The following is a 21,634-nucleotide window of genomic DNA, read 5'->3' as shown; positions in this document are numbered from 1 at the left end:
TAGGCCTCATTCACACTGCGGTCATTAAGCTAGCAGAAATCTGCTTGAAGCAGGAGCTGCTGAAATAATCAGTGGTGGGACTGCATGGACACTCACCATCTCATAGGCGGCAATGCAGATTGGTGGAATTCCACCCAGAGATGTTCATTCTTTTCTGTGGACCTCCATTCTGCTGGTGGTATTCACTGCCTCCATGCCGCAGTGTGCACAGAGTAGCAAAATCCCATTGAGAACAATAGGATTCTACAGCAAAGGGAATGTCTGTAGTGTGGACGGGTCCTAAGTCTTGTCTGCTTGCACAAAAGGCTAATACCATCTGATTTTTGGGAGAGAGCACATATAAATAGTGCTGCATATGAGGTCACTCTTCTCTATAGAGGACAACTGTCTGGTGCCCTGCATTTTCCACATATATTCAGTTTGCGTTAGGTTTCTTAGTCAAATTAAGATGGTGAAAGTGTTCTGTACCTTTTTTTTTATTTTTTTTTATTATTTATTTGCTTCACTGCAAATTTCGCACAAGCTTTTCACACTTCCAGATCTTGTGAAAACTCTTGTGCTTACAAAGATGAGGGGTTAAAGGGGTACTCCAGTGGAAAACTTTATTTATTTTTTAAATCAACTGGTGCCAGAAAGTTAAACAGATTTGTAAATTACTTCTATTAAAAAATCTTAATCCTTTCATTACTTATTAGCTGCTGAATACTACAGAGGAAATTCTTTTCTTTTTGGAACACAGAGCTCTCTACTGACATCATGACCACAGTGCTCTCTGCTGACATCTCTGTCCATTTTAAGAACTGTCCAGAGTAGGAGAAAATCCCCATAGCAAACACATGCTGCTCTAGACAGTTCCTAAAATGGACAGCAGAGGTCAGCAGAGAGCACTGTGCTTGTGATGTCAGCAGAGAGCTCTGTGTTCCAAAAAGAAAATAATTTCCTCTGTAGTAGTCAGCTGCTAATAAGCACTGGAAGGATTAAGATTTTTAAATAGAAGTAATTTATAAAATTTACTTTCTGGCATCAGTTGATTTAAAAAAATTCCACTTTTTTATTTTATTTATATTTTTATTAACCATCTCTAGGAGGTTCAGTTCTGTTATCTAAAGCCATTGTCAATCTCAATATTGAGCTGTTAAAGGACAACTGCAGTGCTAATGAACTTACTAATTGTGCTCCATTACCTTTTCTGCACAGTTTAGCTGCTTTGCTATCACAGGAAGTTGCTGCCTGGGGCTCTAATGTGAGTAGCGTCTACCTGTTATTCCCTATGGGGCTGTCAGCTAGGTCGATGCTACGTCACAAACTCCCATGATCCTTCACTCCCCCTGCAGCTCCTCGGGCTCTCTCTCTTCTTCCAACCTCATACATATTCATTAGGCTGTTATGTGCTCTGCTCTAATTGGCTGAGCGCATAGTAGGGGAGTTTCAGGGCTGTGAGCTGAGCCGTTTGGATGTGAGCAGAAACAGAGCCTGTGCCTGCAATCAGCTTCAGCACGGCCGGCTCCCCCCCTCGGTCCCGGTGCTGAAGTGTGCTGCTGTCAGTGAAGGCAGTAACCCTTTGTGCCTGCCTCTCACAACCATGTTAGCTATTGTACTGTGTGGACTACTGGACCCTTTTCTCACTGCCCTCTTGGAATAAAGTTTACAGCAGTGTGCTGCTGAGAGAAAGCATAGCATTCCTGTGGGTCACTGCTGCTGAGAGGTCCATAAGTCCACATTGTCCCCCTGTCCTCAGTCCCTAAATGTTGCACTATAATCTATACCAGTGTTTCCTAACCAGAGCACCTCCAGCTGTTGCAAAACTACAACTCTCAGCATGCCCTGACAGCTGTTGGCTGTCCAGACATGCCTGAAATTATAGTTTTGCAACAGCTGGAGGCACCCCTGCAACTCCACACTGTACATTATAGCTACGTAAGCTGTTTTCCAGGCAGCCGCAGCCAGCTCTCCTATTGGACAGGGGAGAACATGTGGTGAGGATGGGAGGGGATAACCACAAGGGAAGGAGCTGTGGGCGTCACTTTATTATAATTTCCTTGGAGGGAGAGGAGGGGGGGGGGGGGAGCAGCAGCTCACAGGAAGCAAGCACAGGGGGTCATGGGAAATGTAGTCTTTATGACAAGGCTGCTTACTGCTTTTGGTGACAATTACCAGAGAACGGCTGGACCGTTTTGGACAAATGAGGTATCTTTGGAAAGGTCTTTTAATGAGCTGTCAGATGAGGTAAACTTTATTTTTTTAAGTACCAGCACTGCAGATGTCCTTTAAAGGTTGGGGACCTCTTTGTGAAGGCTCTGACTTTCGTTTCTCATCTTTTGGTCATAGCAGTTAATTTTCTTATGAAGTAGATTAGAAAGGTTAAAAAGTTTTTGAATCTGACAGTGCCCATTTAAGTACTTCTTGCTTATTAGAGGAATGATTTATGTAGCGCCTAAAGAATTAACAATTGTACCTAAACAATTTTTTTGGAGAACCTGCATAAGCTTGTGACTATTTGTATGTAGCCCCTGAAAAGCCCTGTGCTGTCAATCAAATCAAAGACCTGTGGCCTCCCTAAAAATGATGACTAAATACCTCCTGAAAGTTTAGGGTGCCATGAGTCTAGGGGTGTTCTTATTTTATTAATATACCCCTTCTCGTGAAGGTTGTTGTACCCCATCTGACTGTTTGATCAATCTTTATGATGGGCATACCCTTCCTTACAATACTGTGAAACTAAGCTTAGTTGTCGTGCTATGCTGTATATGCCACTGCCTTTGAGGGATCTAGAAAAAGTGCATAAAGCAGCCTGTTCAGCTGTTCATTGCTTTCAATTAATCCGTACCCACTGCAAGGAGACAGTATTGAGGGTTGTTCCTGAGATGTGTGGGTCCTGCACCTAGCAAATATTTATCACGTAGGGCTGAGCTGTGTAGCTCAGAGTTAAAGAGTAGAACTGTTGGGAGGAGTCTGCAGTTCATTGGCTTCTGCTGCAACTAAGACAGTACCGTAAGACGCACCCTATTTTAAAGGTGCAAAATCTAGAAAAAAAAAGATTCTGCACTCAACAGTGATCTTCAACCTGCGGACCTCCAGATGTTGCAAGACTACAACTCCCAGCATGCCCGGACAGCCGTTGACTGTCTGGGCATGCTGGGAGTTGTTGTTTTGCAACATCTGGAGGTCCACAGGTTGAAGACCACTGGATAGGAGGTAGTACTCACCTGTCCCTGCCGCTCCGGACCCATCACCGCTGTCCTGGATGTCGCTCCATCGCTGTCGCCGCGTCCCTGTGATGTCCCCGACGCTCCGGACGTCTTCTTCCCCGGGATCCACGCTCTCCGTCACCGTCATCACGTCGCTACACATGCGAAGGTCCGGTAAGAAAACCATATACAGGGCAAAAATTAGCTGACTGGAGTCAGCGTTGGACTCCGGTTGGCTCGTTGAAATGAATGAGAAATGGGCCGGGTCCCGTAACCTAAAAAACGCGATGTGAACCCAGCCTGATACAAAGTTTAAACTAACTCAGGGTATTAAAGAGTAACAGTATATCAAGTGCCTAATACACCCTTCCAATGACTACTTGAAATGCAAGGGATATTTGGGGGACTTATATGTCTTTACCCTTTTTCGTGTGTGTGTATAAAATCGTCCCTAAAAAGAGAAAACACAGCAAGCTGTACTGTATTTTTTATTTTTTTTTTGCGACCTTTTAATAAGAGCAATTTTTACACACCACTGCATTTGTCTGAAAAGCTGCTAATTTCAATTAACTCCAAAACTAAGTGCACATCTGCATCGAAACCCCTTTCAGGAGCTCCATCACATAGTCCGTAAATGGGGAAAGATCCCAACCTATCCCATTGACTCTTAATGGGGTCCATTTTGGTTTACGTCTAGTGTGCCTTTTATTTGTATGATGTGAGCCAGCACAAATGCATGATTTTTCTTTTTCCTTTCTGCTCATGACTCGCCATTAAAACTGATTCTGTGATCGGCGCTCCAGAGATCAGAGAAACAGCTGATTGTCATTAGGCAATAAAACATAACTGCCTACAAGTATCCTAAAGGATGCCAGCTACATACTTAATACTGGAAATTGACTTAAAGGGGTACTCCGCCCCTAGACATTTTATCCCCTCTCGAAAGGATAGGGGATAAGATGTCAGATCGCGGGGGTCCCGCCGCTGGGATCCCCGGGATTTCTGCTGCAGCACCCACCTGTTGCGGCTTCCGGCAACGCTGGAGGCTCTCATCCTAACCCCTCACGACCACGGTGATAGATCGTGATGTCACGGGGGCAGAGTCGTGACGTCACGATCTCCCGTCACCGTGGTCGTGAGCCAAAGCCTCCAGCGTTTCCGAAAGCCACAACAGGTGGGTGCAGCAGCGGGACCCCCGCGATCTGACATCTTATCCCCTATCCTTTTTTATAGGGGATAAGATGTCTAGGGGCGGGGTACCCCTTTAAGGCCTCATGCTCAGTGGGTGTCATATACTGCTGATTTAGTAGAGATCTGATTGATATCCCCTAAGACTGTGTTGCTGTGATTTCTGCCAAAGACAAAATGTTATGACACTCACATAAGTCTATGCATAGTTAGCAGATAAGTAAAATGGACTTTACTTAATTTTTCACTTACAATTTTAAGTTATACTACCTCTCCTGTAAAGTGAGAACTGGAGATGGACCCCTGTATGTAGCTTTTTATTTATTTTTTATTAAAATTTTAATTTCTTTTCACATAATGGCAAAAGGTGTATAAGTTGCCAAATGTGTTTTGATCTGAAAATAAGTGATTTTCTGTGTTGTAAAACAAATTTAATTATAATTTTTTAAGATTCACACAACAATGAAAATTGGGAAGAAGAAGAAGCCCACAAGGAGAGGTGGGAAAAGACATGGAAAAAGGAAAGCCAAACTGCTGCAAATGGTCAACTTAACACATGTATTGGCTCAATAACAGCGCTTCCCCCAAATCTTGGACTTAAATTTCCTAGCGTCACTTTAAGGACTGTAACGTGCCTATGTGACTGTTATGCTTTTCATTGAGGTATCTAAGTAGGTAAATGTGTTAATTTTGTGACTTAGTGTTTTACATGTACAGTACTTGTAAATTGATAATAAAAAGCATGGGATGCATAACTTTGATTGACATCTGTTATTTAAACAGAATTAAAATGTTCTACTGGGTCTAGATGACTGATCTGGTGCAGATTATGCACTGCAGATCGTCTGCAATTTTACAATACAGTACAAGTAAGGTTTTTTTGAAAACCCGATGCACATGTACTAGAAATGTTTTTTTTTATCTAGAAATTTGTATTTATCCTATTCACTCTTGTGGTCTGCTCACACATTTCCTCGCTGAATTTTCTCTGTGGATCTGCACTGTTCAAAATGATCTGGCATCTGTATAAGTGCTGCATCGGCGCACACAACTTCTCTGACAATTTCCACAAGAAAATTGAGCAGGTTTAGTATTCGGCCTGAATCCAGTTCTAAGTTCAATTGTAGAACTTCCGAACATGTAAACTCGTCAGTGGAAATTCTGTGCAGATTCTGCTTGCAGCAACCTACCATTGATCTCGATGGAAGGGTGCTATAAGCCAAATCTGCATGGAATTTCGTGGAAATTCTATGTGGAATCTCAGTTTATGTCCACTGTATATGGAATATGGGGAATATGCTAGCATACAGTCATGGCCATAAATGTTGGCACCCCTGAAATTTTTCTAGAAAATGAAGTGTTTCTCACAGAAAAGGATTGCAGTAACACATGTTTTGCTATACACATGTTTATTCCCTTTGTGTGTATTGGTACTAAACCAAAAAAGGGAGGGGGGAAAAGCAAATTGGAAATAATGTCACACCAAACTCCAAACATGGGCTGGACAAAATTGGCACCCTTTCAAAATTGTGGAAAATAAGATTGTTTCAAGCATGTGATACTCCTTTAAACTCATCTGGGGCAAGTAACCGGTGTGGGCAATATAAATATCACACCTGAAAGCAGATAAAAAGGAGAGAAGGTTGCTTAGGCTTTGTATTGTGTGTCTGTGTGTGCCACACTAAGCATGGACAACAGAAATAGAAGAGAACTGTGTGAGTACTTAAGAACCAAAATTGTGGAAAAATATTAACAATCTTAAGGGTTACAAGTCCATCTCCAGAGATCTAGATTTGCTTGGTCCACAGTGCGCAACATTATCAAGAAGTTTGCAACCCATGGCACTGTAGCTAATCTCCCTTGGCGTGAACGGAAGAGAAAAATTGATGAAAGGTGTCAACACAGGATAGTCCGGATGGTGGATAAGCAGCCCCAAACAAATTCCAAAGATATTCAAGCTGTCCTGCAGGCTCAGGGAGAATCGGTGTCAACGCGAACTGTCACCATTTAAATGAAATGAATCGCTATGGCAGGAGACACAGGAGGACCCCATTGCAGACAGACATAAAGCAAGACTACACTTTGCCAAAATTCTTCTAGGAAAACATTTTGTGGACAGGGGAGACAAAGATAGAGCTTTTTGGTAAAGCACATCTTTTTACTGTTTACCGAAAACGGAATGAGGCCTACAAAGAAAAGAACACAGTACCTACAGTGAAATATGGTGAAGGTTCAATGATGTTTTGGGGTCCTTTTGCTGCCCCTGGCACTGGGTGCCTTGAATGTGTACAAGACATCATGAAATCTGAGGATTACCAACAGATTTTGGGTCACACTGTACAGCCCAGTGTCAGAAAGCTGGGTTTGCGTCCGAGATCTTGGGTCTTCCAGCAGGACGATGACCCCAAACATATGTCAAAAAGCACCCAGAAATGGATGGCAACAAAGTGCTGGAGAGTTCTGAAGTGGCAGCAATGAGTCCAGATCTAAATCCCATTGAACACCTGTGGAGAGATCTTAAAATTGCTGTTTGGAAAAGGCGCCCTTCCAATAAGAGACCTGGAGCAGTTTGCAAAGGAAGAGTGGTCCAACATTCTGGCTGAGAGGTGTAAGAAGCTTATTGATGGTTATAGGAAGCCACTGATTTCTATAATTTTTTTGTAAAGTGTGTGCAACAAAATATTAAGGGTGCCAATAATTTTGTCCAGACCATTTTTGGAGTTTGGTGTGACATTATGTCCAATTAGCTTTTTTTTTTTTTCCTCCCCTTTTTTATTTTATTTTTTTATTTTTTGTTTAGTTTCAATACACACAAAGGGAATTTCGGGGTGCCAACATTTATGGCCATGACTGTATGTTGTCTTTGTTACATATTATCTCTGCTCTAAATGAGTTTGTAGAAAGTGTTAGTATTTAAAGGAGTGCTCTGATGCCGGAACAATTATCCCCTATCCAAAGGATAGGGGGTAAGTGATTGACCGGGGTCCAACAGCTGAGACACAGCCCCCATAAACACATTTAGGGTTTAACTTTTTCAACCCTAAATGTACTATCCCATTTTTATTTTTCTCTCTCATTTCAGATCCGTGTATTCTGTGGACTACTTCAGATTCGGTGAACTACGATGGTGTGTTTTATTTAAAAAAAAATATATATTTTTTTTATATTAATAAAAATGGTTAGAGGGCTTGTGGGGGAGTTTTTTTAATGAGTTTTACAAATGATTTTTTGCATTTATTTTTTTTAAATTTACATAAAGGGTTACTCCGCCCCTAGACATCTTATCCCCTATCCAAAAGATAGGGGATAAGATGTCTGACCGCGGGGGTCCCCATCTTTCCTGCTGCTCCTCGGTACATCAGCAGCCTGGAACTATGTTTGCTCCGTGGCTGATGATGGGCGATACGGGGGACGGGGTATCGTGATGTCAGGCCCGTGCCCCTCGTGACGTCACGTCCTGCCCCCTCCCATAGGGGCGGGATGTGACATCACGAGGGGGTGTGACATCAGGTTACCCCATCCCCCTTGTATCGCCCGTAATCTGCCACGGAACAAACATAGCTCCAGGCTGCTGGTGTATGGGGGTGCAGCAGGACAGATCACGGGGTCCCTAGAGGCAGGGCCCCCGCTGTCAGACGTCTTATCCCCTATCCTTTGGATAGGAGATAAAATGTCTAGGGGCGGAGTACCCCTTTAACAAGCTTAGTAGTGGAAGCTGTCTTACAGACGGAATCCATTACTATGTTGAGGCTTAGTGTTAGGCCGAAATACAACTAGCGCTAACCCCCAATTATTACCCCAGTACCCACCGCCACAGGAGTGCATGGAAGAGCCAGTACCAACATGCCCGAATTGTCAAAAATTGTGCTCCTGGGCCTAGGCGATAACAGGCTGGGGAAGGCCAGTAACAATGGTCCTTCGCCCACCCGGGTAATGTCAGGCTGTTGCTGCTCTGTTGGTATCTGGCTGAGAATGAAAATATGGGGAACCCCACACGTTTTTCCATAAATAATTAAATATAAAAAATAAAAATAAAAACACGCACAGGGTTCCCCCTATTTTCATTTTTAGCCAGATACTAACTAAGCAGCAACAGTCTGACCTTACCAGGGTGGATGAGGACCATTGTTACTGGCCCTCCCCAGCCTAAACGCCAGCCTGTTATCACCTAGGCACAGGAGTGCCATTTTTGACGCTCAGGGTCTGTTGGTACCGGCTTTTCCCATCACACCTGTGGCGGTGGGTATCGGGGTAATAATTGGGGGTTAGCGCTAGCTATTTATGGGGTTAACATTAAGCCTCAGCTTAGTAATGGATTCCGGCTGTAAGACTGCTTCAACTACTAAGCCTGTAAAGTAAATTTGAAGAGAGAAAAAAAATACACATGTTAAAAAAAACTTTTAGTTAAAAAAAAAAAAACTCCACAACAAGCCTAAATTTTATTAACATAAAAAAATTTTAAAAAAGCTGGCCAATGTAGTAGTCCACCGAATCCAAAGTAGTCCACAGGAGACACTGATCTGAAATGAGCAGAAAAAAACACAGAATATGGGTTAGTACATTTATTGTCACCTCCCCCTGTGCCGCACGACTACAACTTCCAGCATGTCCTCACTGTATGGGCAAGCTGGGAGTTGTAGTCATGTGAAAGGCTGGTGGGAGATGTGCAGGCGGTTGACAAGCAAGTCAGCAAGTAAGGACATGCTGGGAGTGGTAGTAGTGCTGCACGGGCAGGAGATCTGCATGCGTGTTGCAAGCTTATCGCTCGCACATCTTCTGCCCACTCGCCACACTACTACAACTCCCAGCATGCCATTACAGTAAGGACATGCTGGGAGTTGTAGTGGTGCAGTGCGGCCAGGCGGAAGATGTGCAGGCAGGTGACCAGCTTCTCACCAGTCCAAACATCTTCTGTCCGCCCGCGCTGTACACTACATCTCCCAGCATGTCCTTACTGTAATGGCTTGCTGGGCGTTTTAGTAGTGCGGCGTAGGTGGGTGCCAGGGAAGCAGGGGCATTGTGCTCTGCTCCCCGGCTTTCCAGCAGGGAAAATGAAGTTACGGCACTGTAACTTTCCCTCTGGCAACTGTGATTGGCCGGGAAGTCTAGACCAATCACAGGGTTGCCCGGGAAATATGAAATAACAGTGCTGTAATTTCATAGCCCTCTCGGTCCTGCAGTAGCTGGCGGCTGGGTGCTAGATGCGGCAGGTGGCCTTGTAGCTGTGCTTTACAAAAAGTCGCACTTGCTTACACCTGACTTACACTTGCAACTTTTTTTGAAGGGGGTTTGCGACTTTTTTTTTTTTTTTTTGCTTACGTACGACTTTCTCACTTGATAAGTTCCCAACCACTGCAAAGTTAAAACCTGAAAATTGCTTAGGTAGGGCTGATTGGTATTTTTTGCTTACCCACAAGGGTCGCACAAAAAGTTGCTTATGTCCACGGCCGCCGCTTTGTGCGGGGGGCAACACGCCCTGTTTTTGGTGACTGCCAAGGGGCCTTTCAGAAGATTGGGGGGGGGGGGGGGGGGGTCACAGGGGTCGTACCTCCCACGATCAGACGCTTATCACTCCTTTGGATAGGGGATATGTATTCCTGCACTGGAGTACTCCTTTAACTAGGTAAATTCTGTAAAGATGTTGTTTGTTCTACCACAATCCCGTGTGCAGATAAATACAGTTGTCAGGAAATGTTGACCAGAAGAGAGAGTTTTTGGATGGAGTTATTTATTGCTATATTTATGGGTCTGCTCTGTAAATAAAGTATTCATAAACCTTTGTTCTCACGGTAGCGGTTTGTAATGTGTAAGGCTGGGTTCACACCACGTTTTATACTTACGGTTCCGTATACGGCTAGGGGGGCGGGGGGGAATCGCGGTGCCCGCACTCAGCCATATTCGGGAACCGTATTTAATGGTCTACCGCGTTTTTGCCTACGGTCGGGAAACCGCATATGGCCGAAAACACAGCCGACCGGAGGCTGCGGTTCACTCCGGTCGGCTCATAGACATGCATTAAATACGGTTCCCGAATACGGCTGAGTGCGGGCGCCTCGATTTCCCCCCCGCCCCCTCCCCCAGCCGTATACGGAACTGTTGGTACAAAACGTGGTGTGAACCCAGCCTAAGATAGCTCCTGTGCTGTTACAGGATGTTTGTGTTTTAAAGTAGAAACAATTTTGGAATTTAAAAGAAAGAATGAAGGTGTGCTTTTTACTAGTGGTTTTCATACAATGGAACTTTGTGTATAATGCTGGGAAGGCCTCATTCAGACAGTTGTGTTGTAACACTGTTTTAAAGAGGTTCTCCAAAATTATCCCCTATCCACAGGGTTACTGGATTAAGTTCTCACTGTAAACTTTTGTGTAGCCCCCATAGACAATGAGTACCACTGCATATGTGACCATAGCTTTGTTCAGACTGTAGACTTGGAACTAACCATGGGTTAGTTGGGTATCATTTTAATCGTATTGACCCACAGAATAAAGAAAACTTTTCATTTTTACTGGTAAGTGTACAGCGTGAAAACAAAACCTTCCAAAATTTGCTAAATTGCGTTTTTCTTTTCAATTTCCCCACATAAAATTTGTTTGGTTGCGCCGTACATTTTATGGTAAAATAAGTGATGTAATTACAAAGTACAATTGGTGACTCAAAATACAAGCCCTCATATGGGTCTGTGGATGGAAATATAAGCGTTATGATTTTTAGGAGAGGAGTAAAAAACGAAAATGCAAAAATAAAATTGGTCTGGTCCTTAAGGCCAAAATGGGCTTTGTCCTTAAGGGGTACTCCGGTGAAAAAGCAGTGGGAGCAGTGGGAGTGTTTTTATGGAACAGGACTGTTTCTGAAACTTTTGTAGACTGTAAACCCTTGTGGGTGACCAGTGTCTGCTCTCTGCTCTCCCTTTGTACCAATTATTCTTTAAACTCATGTTTATTGTACTTATGTACTTCATTTAATTTATTTTTAATTCCCCCCCCCCCCCCATGGATTTAATGGCACTAAACCTAAACTTTTATGACCGCAAAGTATTGAACAATAGTAGTAAGCAACTGGAACACATTGGTGCAAATCGCCCGAAAAATTATGTCAAGTCATGAATAATAATCTTGTGTCGGAAATACTGACATATGTATATGACAATTATCAAGGGTTGTATGCCATACTGTATACTACATTGGAGGTAATTTATTATGGCTGCTTGGTAGAAACTGTCAAAGTTGCATATTTCTGCGCAAGCACTCTTTATGCAAACATTACAACTTTTTTACCTCCCATGCTGCGCTCGCCGAGAGTGCTTGCAGCTGAGGGTAAGTGGCTTTGCGCACAGGGGACGCCTGCTATGCGCAGGACTTTATGTAGCTCGACTCTTTATAAATCCAGTGTGCCTGTGCACTCGCTGGGCACTAATTTAGATGTCGATCTCTACAATTTAGATGTCGATCCCCCTTGCAATTTTTATTTTAAATTATTTATTTAAATATTTTTCTTTACAAGGCTGGCTCAACCCAAGCGTGTTATGCATATTTTTACAGGCATATTATAGACAAGTCCTGGCCTGTCCATGGGTCTGATAAACTAATCCAACTGCTGTAAATTCAGGTCGTCGAAAACCTGGTCAGGCCAGGCTTGTATCTATAATAAAGGTGCAAGAATATGCAAGTAACACGTTCATGTGAAACCAGTTTCCCTTCTTTTTTTATTCCTTAATGGCAGTAGCCTCTTTCAGTAGGACAATGGGGGGCATTTACAAAGAGTGGTGTGGATTCTTAACTGTTTTAGAGCACAAGAGTTGCAGACTTGCAGAAAATATATCAAACAGTGCACATACTTTGAAAAATTTAGCTGATGCAACTTCTAAAAAAAATTCAGATTTTGTGCGGACATGTGACTTTTTGTCTGACTCAAAAGCCGCACAGAAAATGTAGGGCTTGGCTAAATTGATCTGAGAAACCATCACAAAAAGTCGCACGGACATTTTGTGCGTTTAAAAAGCTTTCTAAATGTCTGGATAAATCAACCCCCCATGACTCTACCACACTGCAAACATTGTTTAGGGATGGTTGAAGAAAAATAACAGTTCAAGGTGCTGACTTAGCCTTCAGATTCCACAGATCTCGTTCCGTTTGAGTTTGTGGGCTGATTCTTAGTGGAAGCACCTCACAACTTATAGGGCTGAAAGGATCTCCTACTAATTTCTTGGTGACTTCTTAATTATTGTGCAGTCCATGCCTGGACACATCTGAGCTGATTTGTTGACACAAGGTGGTTTTAATAGTGAGTTGAACAAAAAAACTTGTATTGCATCAGCTTTCTATTGCTTGATATTTTTGAATGTAGGGTACTTTTTAATGAATGCTTGTTGTGTAAAACCAGAAGAACCATTTATCAAAGAGCCCAGTTATGTCAAAAATATAAAGATGTAAGAAAAGTAAGCTTATTATATAGGATGAACTATACTTGGACCATTATTTTGGAAGACTGAGGCTGGGTTCACACTTACATTTGCAGTGTACGGGTGCCGGATCCAGTTGGGAGGAGCGAAAACAGTCCGCTCCCATATCCCAGCCAGATCCCCATTCATTTCAATGAGCCGACCGGAGTCAAACGCTGACTCTGATCGGCTCATTTTTGCCCCGTATACGGTTCTTTAACCAGACCTAAAACAGTGGTATACCACGGTTATAGGTCCAGTGGAAAAATCACATACGGGGCAAAAAAATGAGCCGACCAGAGTCAGCATTGGACTCCGGTCGGCTCATTGAAATGAATGGGGATCTGGCTGGGATATGGGAGCGGACTGTTTTCGCTCCTCCCAACTGGATCCGGCACCCGTACACTGCAAATGTAGTGTGAATCGGCCCTGACTTCTCTAGACTCTTCTCTTCTGATATTTCTGGAGCCATGACTGTTATGAGGGGTATATCAGATGTACTTTATCTATAAAGCAAAATAATGGACCCTTAATTTATTGTGAAGAAAGTTATTTTCGAAAAACTGCAGAATTTTCTTTACTCAAGTTTTTGCTTAGTTAAGTTGTCTAAATTCTATATCCGTTGATAAAAATACTGTTATGTAGTAGTAATAAAGGCCACTGAGAGCTGAAACCTTGGTTTAATCAAATCAGTAAATAGCTCTGGCCCCGTGGTTGTCACGCTGCTCACTCTGAGCCTCCAGCGCTGCGTAGAGCTCGCAAAGGTGGGTGCTGAATGACAGAATGCAGGGGTCCCCAGCGGCGGTACCCCCGTGATCAGATATCTTATCTCCTATCCTTTGGATAGGGGATAAGATGTATTCAGGCTTGAGTACCGCTTTTAGTCTGGAGGCTTTCTGTAGCCAGAGTATGGAATTGAACCTGGCAATACTTTAATAATGTACCACTGGTGAAGTAAGGAAATTCGTAGAAATTACATTTTGTCACACTCAACACTTTTGTTGCAACAGCTGTTTTCGTATAATTACTATAAATGTATTTTCCTTCCCCAGCATGTTACTCAACCGGAGTAACTTGAAATTTGCATTTTAATTTTTTTTCTGCATGATGGTTATTAAACACCATATGAAACAACTGTTAAATACTCTTCCCTTACACATTTTTTTTTATTTAAATGTATCTAGGTTGACTACAAAAACTATGTTTATTTTCAGAGAGAACAGGATTTGAGAATGGGTGATATGGGCGTCCGTGGAGCAATAAACATGGGAGGTAGGGATTGTTTATCTTAGAAACAGACTTTTTTTTTTCTTTTTTTTGTCGTCCACACAACCTATTTGACATAATAGTTGATTGGTTATTGTTTTTTTGTTTGTTACATACAATATGGTACTGCATTCAGTTGTTGCAGGTTTTTATTTTCATCATTATTTTTTGGGAATAAAAATAACAGCATAACATTTTAGTATTTTTCTTCTGTGATAATTATGGGGTTTATCTTTGCTAGTTAGTAATTCTTATTGTTAGGCTTATTGGCTTGATAATTTTTCCACACAAGATGTACTGTTCGCTTTAGCCTTTCCATCTACAAAAATGTATTCAAGAGCAGCTATTGCTACACACCTCATTTCTGTAGACTTATCTTGTTGACCTCTGTTCTATTGTTTTAAAGAAATGTAAACTTTTTCAAGAAAAGCTATCTTGACAAAAAAAAGTGCTGCTAGGCAGAGACAATAACTACCGTCATTAAAATAAGAAGGAGAATATATATAGGGAGAGGTTCATCAAAACATGTGCAGAGGAAGAGTGGTGCAGTTGCCCATAGAAACCCATCAGATTGCTGCTTTCATTTTTAAAAAGTCCCGTGAAAAATGAAAGTATCTGATTGGTTGCTATGTTCAATTGCACTATTCTTCTTCTTCACAGGTTTTGATAAATCTCCCCCATAAAGGGATAATTATCAAACTGTCAAGGGAAACAGCACTTGGCACAGTGGCCCTGATTTACTAAGAGTGTCAGGTTATTTTCAGAGTGTCCCCCCCCCCCCCCCCCCCCCCCACTATTTTTTCTCACATGTATCTATCAATGTTTCACACATGTCAAGAAAATTCTGTTGCATGATATAAAATTCTGACGCACGGTGAAAAAAGTGTCGCACAGGAGAAATGAAGAGTAAAGCAAAGTAACACTGCACCAGGAAGTAACTTTGCATTCATGGTCGTTAATGGGTTAACAAACAGCAAAAAGGAAATGAAAGCCAAAATAAAAAAAAATAAAAAAAATAAAAATTATATAAAAAGCTACTAAGGGGACAAAGTAACATGATTTTCAAAAAAAACCACACTTTAACAGATTCCCCACACCTCAAGGCAGTTGGGTTTTCAAGTTCAGTAATTCACTATTTTTCTGGTGGGTTTTTAAATACAACTGTTGGGTTTTCGGGAAAATGTCGGGAACACGCCCCTAATTATGCAAACCACGCCCCTTTAGTCGCGTTAAATAAATACTCAGTGTTGCATAACCCGTTAAAGAGTCAGGATAATGTTAGTAAATCAGGGCTAGTGTGTTAATCTAGTTGTTACCTCTTCTAACTTTTTCCTGGTCTGACGGAGAGTTTTTTTTTCGGAGACTTGTGATCACTTTCATGCTGCCTGAACCGCTCCTCATCAGAGCAGTGTGCTGTGGCTTTTTCCTGCTGCCACAAGCCTGGCTTTAATCTCTCCCCGTGTGGGTATAGGGAAACATCTATTAATGAAATCAGGGCAAGAAGAAGCTGCGGGGTCTGCCCTGATGATTTGGGCAGCATGAAAGTGATGACAGGTTCCCTTTAAGCAAATTCTTTCTGCTGTGCTGAGTTTACACGGACAAGAGGTTACACACAAGACAGGAAGCAGTTTACCTGGAGTATAAAGTGGATATTAAAAATCTACACAGGTTGTTGTGATGTTAAAGAATGAAAAATATAAATCCTGTCAACTTTTTTCACCATGTAATGTGACCTACAACCTGAACGATTGCAAAAAAACTAATTAAAATATTTGAGGAGGAAAGAAAGAAAAAACTGCTCCCAATAAACTTTTTGCGTAAGTGTACACACCCTGTTATTACTGAGGATTTGGCTGTGTTATGACTTAAGCCATGGTCCACAGAAAGCTTTCAAACCAACAGAGGGATCTTATTATTAAAAGATGTCAGGAGAAGGATACAAAATAATTTCCAAAGCATCAGAAGTACAATGGAACATAGTCCATCAAGTGGCGAAAATATGGCAAAACAAAGACATTACCATGAACTGTGGACGTCCCTTCAAAACTGATAAGAAAATTTGTCAAGGAGGATTTTAAGAGGAACGTCAGAAATTTCTGGCAAGTACTCTGTGTGTACTACATATAGCAACAGTCTTCCTTATTCTTTAGTTGAATAGGCTATGGAGTAGGGTGGCAAGACGGAAGCCTTTTCTTACAAAGAAAAACATCCAAGCCTGGCGGAAGTTTGCAGAAAACAAGCATCAAGTCCCCAAAAATCATGTGGGAAAATGTTATGGTGTGATAAATCCAAGGTGGAAATTTTTGGCCCTTATTTCAAAATGTATGTTTGGTGCAAAAAAAAAACACTTACCCAAAGAACACCATACCCAGTTACAGTATCATGCTTTCGGATTGTTTTTCTTCAGCTTGTACCGAGCTCCTTAGTCAGGGTTGAGGGAATTATGGACAGTTCCTAATACCAGGTAATTTTGGCACAAAACCTACAGGCATCTGTTAGAAAGATGAAGAGGAAGTTCACCTTTCCACATAACCCAAAGCACACATTGAAATTCACCAAAACATCGCTTCACCAGAAGAATAACATTTTGAAATGGCCCAGATCTTAATCCGATTGAACATCTGTGGGGCGATTTGAAAAGGGATGTGTCCAGGAGAAGTCCCAGATTTGGAGCGCTTAAGCAAGGAAGAGCGGGCAAACATTGGCTTGTCAATATGTGCCATGCTAGTAGCCTCCTACCCAAAAAGTCTGATTGCTGTAATAAAATCAAAAGGGGTTTCAACAAAGTATTCGTTTACAGGTGTGCACACTTAAGCTACCAGTTTATAGTGTGGTGTTTTCTTTGCTCCTCAAATATTTATTTATCTTATCACCAGGATAAGCTATTGCTTTATGATTGTTGGGGGTGTTGCTCTGAGATGACTATCAATCCTGAAAATTAAAGGGCCGGCAGCTGGGTGGCCATGAGCTCTGCTAAAAACTGATCATGATTGGTCCCAGAGATTGTACTTCCACCAACCATAAACTGATTGCATATACTAGCCATATGCCATGACATTACGAAATGAGGATACCCCTTTCAGCTAGTGTTCTTTATTTTCTAAATGGCCTTTAGTTGTATTTTTTCTTATTTTTTTTCTTCCCAATAACCCTTTTGAATTAGTTTACTTTTCAATGGGTACAGCAGATGAAAGAACCATTCTAAGTATAGATTGTTTTACATAGATACCTATAGCCCAGCTCCTGCTGGTAACCAAGGTCCTCCTCCTCCACCACCACCTCCTCCTCCAATGATGGGGATGAATATCAACAATCGAGCAACGGTCTCAAGCCCTTCAATGGGTCCCGGTGCTACAATGGGCTCTGAAGGAGCTGCAAGCATTGGAGCTGCAATGATGCCGGATAATGGAGCAGTGGTAATGTATTAGATTTTCTAATAAAAACGTGATTATAATTGAAATGTAGAATTCAGTTGGCTTATTTTTATTGTACTATTTAGCCACCTGCACTCTATCACAAACCAGTCTTCAACTCAAGTGATAAATATTAGTCTAATAATGTATATTATAAGGCTTGAGTCAGTATATTTGTGTGTAATATTTTTACTTGCGTCCTTTTTTTATTACATTTTTTTTTTAATTAGGATAAAAAAAATGGTAAATAGCATTTTTTAAATATATTTATAGCCTTTGCTCACATAAAAAAAAAAAAAAATTTGTTACTATGCGAGATAAGTATTGTATTCGGCGTTAACATTACATACTTAGCAGCTCTAAAGTCTTTTGTAAATTTCACACATTTTATATCACTTGTTGGAAACTAAATTGTGTATTATAGTTTTCTTAATTATTTTTTTTAGTTATGTATTTTACCCTTTTTCTGTGTGTAAATATGTACATCACTCAAATCTAAAGTACTTGATACTTTTACCTTTTTGAGTTGCTTTTTAAATATATATTTTAAGGGTATTTGTAAAATGTAAAAATATTCATACTTGTAAATTGCATATGAGCACTTTGTGTTTAGTAAACTAGTAAAATATTTTCATGCAATCTAGCATGTAAATTTTTCTTTAACTTTGTTTTATACTTATATAAATGTTTTTAATAGTAATACAAGCATAACAAATTGCTAGTAATACAGATATATATTACTTGGAAAACTGAATATTGGAACTTTGTATTGTTTTTTTTTTTCTTTGCAAGAGAGATCTTTTACACTGTGAGTTCTTAATTTTACTTTTTGGCAAAATTTATTTTAGTTACCTATTTACATGCCAGTAGTAGTAAACTAATTTTACGTAGTCTGTAGGATTATCCTTTTGACTTGCTTCCGCAAAGAATATAATCCACTTTGAAATTTTTTTTTTATATACTAGCACACAAACCTTTTTTATATATATATTTTTACATGTAATATAGTTACTAATGTAGTTGCTCCTTTCTTCCCTCTATGTTCGACTCTTCTGGACTGTCTTCTGAACGTCATCACTGCACTTTGTGAATATATCCAATAATAATGACAAATATAAAACTTTTGGGACTGCAAATTGAACTATTGCACTATAGCGCAATGATAGATTCTCACAACCATCTCCATCCCAAATGGGATCTCCCATGGTTAACAGAGCAGGAACTGAAGCTGCTCAGCCAGCAATGGGTGGTGTAAATGCAGTTGGTGGTGGACCTGGTGGATATGGTAGAGCAAACCAAGGGGGAAACTTTGATGGATCTAACAAGCGTCGCCGTTACTAGTACGTCATTCCATACCGTCTAGGATCTGTTTAGTAGATAAATTCCAGTGGAATGCCTTTCTTTTACTTTTTAATTTGAACCTATTGTTTTGTCTTAACTCTAGCGTTTCTAGAAAGTACTTTTTGTTATGTAACTCATACATATTGTGTTTTTGATCTTACTGAGATATCATGCCTCATTGTGAAAGTTGAATGTTACTGTGATTAATTCTATTTGTAATAGTATTGTACAACATGCAGCTATACAATCACAATAAAGGCAAAACTTCCTTTGAATTGTTTAATAAAGCAATTTAAAAGGTAGAATTTCAGTGTCCAGATTAATGTTAACTCCACCCCCTCTGTGGATGCTCTTTATGTCCACTGCCCTTTTCCTTCCTTGATATGAATTGTTCTTTACAACTATAGCATATAACGTATGAGTGATAAAGGCTTTCAAGTGTTAAACCATATGTGAATTTGTGAACAAGTGTGCATGCATGTATACATATTTCTGATCTTGCACAAGAGAACTGTAGGGTTATTCAGATACTCAAAACAACATTATATACTGCTTGGGGTGGCAGAAAAGAGCCTCACTCATCTTCCTCGGTCCCCCGTGCTCCTGCCGTGATGTCATCTGGTTTCCTGCTGCTCTGGCTATTTCCGAGATGTCCTCTTGACTGCAGTGATGGTCTTCTCAGCAAATTGCTGACTGCCCGTCACTGCAGTCAAGAGCTTATCTCAGAAGTAGCCCAAGCTGCAGAGGACTGGACGACGTCACAGTGGAGGCCCTGGGAGACCAAGGTAGGTTAATGCGCTTCTATTGATTTTTTTTCTTTTGTCTCCTAGAAGTATATAGTTTAGTTGTGGTATCTGGATTACTCCTATAACAGTTTGAGAAACTACTGTTGTAACTGGCCACAATGCTTAAAGCATTACTGTTAATTAAAGAAAAAAAAAGGTAGACGTGAAACGTTTTGATCTGTGGGGGTCTCAGTGCTCCACCGGTTTCTAGATCTAGCTGAAAGAAGATTGCAGATGTTTAGAGCAAGTCTCCTGCAGTGAGCTGTATTGAACCGTGAAGCACAAAGCCGCACGCTTCTTCCAGCTTATTCTAGTGATCGGGGGGAGGGGGGCTCAGCTCTGAGACCCTGACCGATCAAAACTTTTGACATATGTGACATGTAAGAAGTTTTAAGTGACAGTAACTCTTTAAGAGCTCAACAAAGCATGCTCTGTATACAAAATTTCCTGCCCTTGCCATGTCTGTCTTGGCAGCCTTCTTGATTATTGTTAACCTGTGCTTTTGTACAGCATAGTCTTGTGCTGTCTTATACCACTTGCATACCACAGAGCTGAGCAGAATATAACTTAACCAAGACCATGTATGCTAAGGGTGCTTTTACACTTCCAGTTTAGGTGGGGGTATGCACATTTTTGAAGCATAAACCAAGAGTGGGTTAGAAAAGAATTTGTAGTCGGTCTTTCTCCTATTATGATCCACACATGGTTTTGTTGTGTTGTCTGATTTATTTATGAGAAGAACACTACCACAATCTGGAATTTAAACGCAATGTCCACCTATGTACCAAATAGTTTTTACTTTATAATGCATCTAAAATAGAAAAGGAAGAAAGCATACCTGCAAATAACAGGTCCCGATGGACCCCATTGTATTCTATAGCCGCTGTTATTTTCGGAGAAAAGACTGAGAAAAAGACTGTGCAAGCACTATATGTTTTCTCTGGCTTTTCTCGATCCTAAAATAACAGGCTTCACACTGCCGGAGACAGCCGGCAGTGTGAACGTAGCCTTATCTTGATAAATGTTTTCTTCTTTGCGGACCTGTGTCTCTCCCTGGTAACAGACTGCACACGCTCCCTTTTGTAGTCTGATCCAGCAGTCATTCTTCTTCCCTTACTTGCTAACCTACCAAATTTATGAAGTAGTAGGAGTCAAATGAAAGGATAACTGAAGGATCAGACTGCGCCAATTACGTTTTTGTAGTCTGTTACCGTGCAGATGTGTAGACCTGCGTAAGAGAAGAAAACTCAGTGATATGACTTTTTTAATCCTGCTCATTTACACATTTGTTACAAAGGTGTACATGGCCTTTCAATCTGTTTTGAAGTGAATTTCAAAGCTTTTATCTTTAAAGTAAATATAACAGTTTGTTTATTCTAATATGTATATTACCGGTATACTACCAGCTGTCTTCCGGTATATGCGTGGTAGAGTGCATATTCCAATGAATTTTAGTGTGCAGTCCCTACTGACTCCACTAACTTTATCTGAATTGTTTTAGGGGATTTTATAACTTAAAAATAAAAGGAGCAAGATGGCTCCTATCCTGTCATTAAGCCACAGAACAGTGCTACGTTTGTATGCTGCATATTTATTTGGTTTATCTGTCTAACCAGAAAAGATGCTAGTATTTTTTTTAGCTGTTAGTTTGTAAAGGAAAATACCTTTTTTCTTAATGATTTTAAAACAGATTTCTTTAGAAGGCTCAGGAAATTTGAGGTTACCGCCCCCATATATTCACATTAAAATGAATACTGTCTGTGAAAATTTTTTTATATATATGTATACTCAATAGTGTGTGTGTAACATGTCTCCAGCACAACAGAATGTTTGTGTTTTTAGCCTAGACAATTACTAAGGTATTTGCAGAGGTAAGAGATTACCTAATCTTTATTTAATTCAAAAATACAAAAATGTTGGCTTTTGTTAAACTGAAAATCAGTCAAATAAATTTAACTGTATTGACGACTGGTAAAACATTTTACTGTGAAAAATGGCAGTCTACCTCAAGGTGCA

The 21,634-nt window shown here is 40.8% G+C and overlaps 1 protein-coding gene across 4 annotated transcripts in view; it reads left to right on the top strand.

The window, feature by feature from the left end:
- PSPC1 (paraspeckle component 1) overlaps positions 1–21,634 on the top strand; it is a 119,417-nt gene that overhangs the window by 46,313 nt on the left and 51,470 nt on the right. The window contains exons 7-9 of one of the 4 annotated variants that reach the window (XM_056561707.1): positions 14,028–14,085; positions 17,305–17,495; positions 18,648–19,138. The exons of 1 other annotated variant lie outside the window; for it this stretch is intronic. In XM_056561707.1, the coding sequence (XP_056417682.1) occupies positions 14,028–14,085; positions 17,305–17,495; positions 18,648–18,833 (435 nt within the window). In that variant the 3' untranslated portion in view covers positions 18,834–19,138. Of the gene's footprint in view, positions 1–4,826; positions 5,132–14,027; positions 14,086–17,304; positions 17,496–18,647; positions 19,139–21,634 lie in introns of those variants that run through there. 2 more of the 4 variants (XM_056561708.1, XM_056561709.1) reach the window with 2 other exon arrangements.

This window comes from Hyla sarda, chromosome 2 (genome assembly GCF_029499605.1).
Source record: "Hyla sarda isolate aHylSar1 chromosome 2, aHylSar1.hap1, whole genome shotgun sequence".
Classification (NCBI taxonomy): Eukaryota; Metazoa; Chordata; class Amphibia; order Anura; family Hylidae; genus Hyla; species Hyla sarda.
The sequence above is the reverse complement of the archived record's forward strand: the minus strand, read 5'-3'. Positions and strand labels throughout refer to the sequence as shown.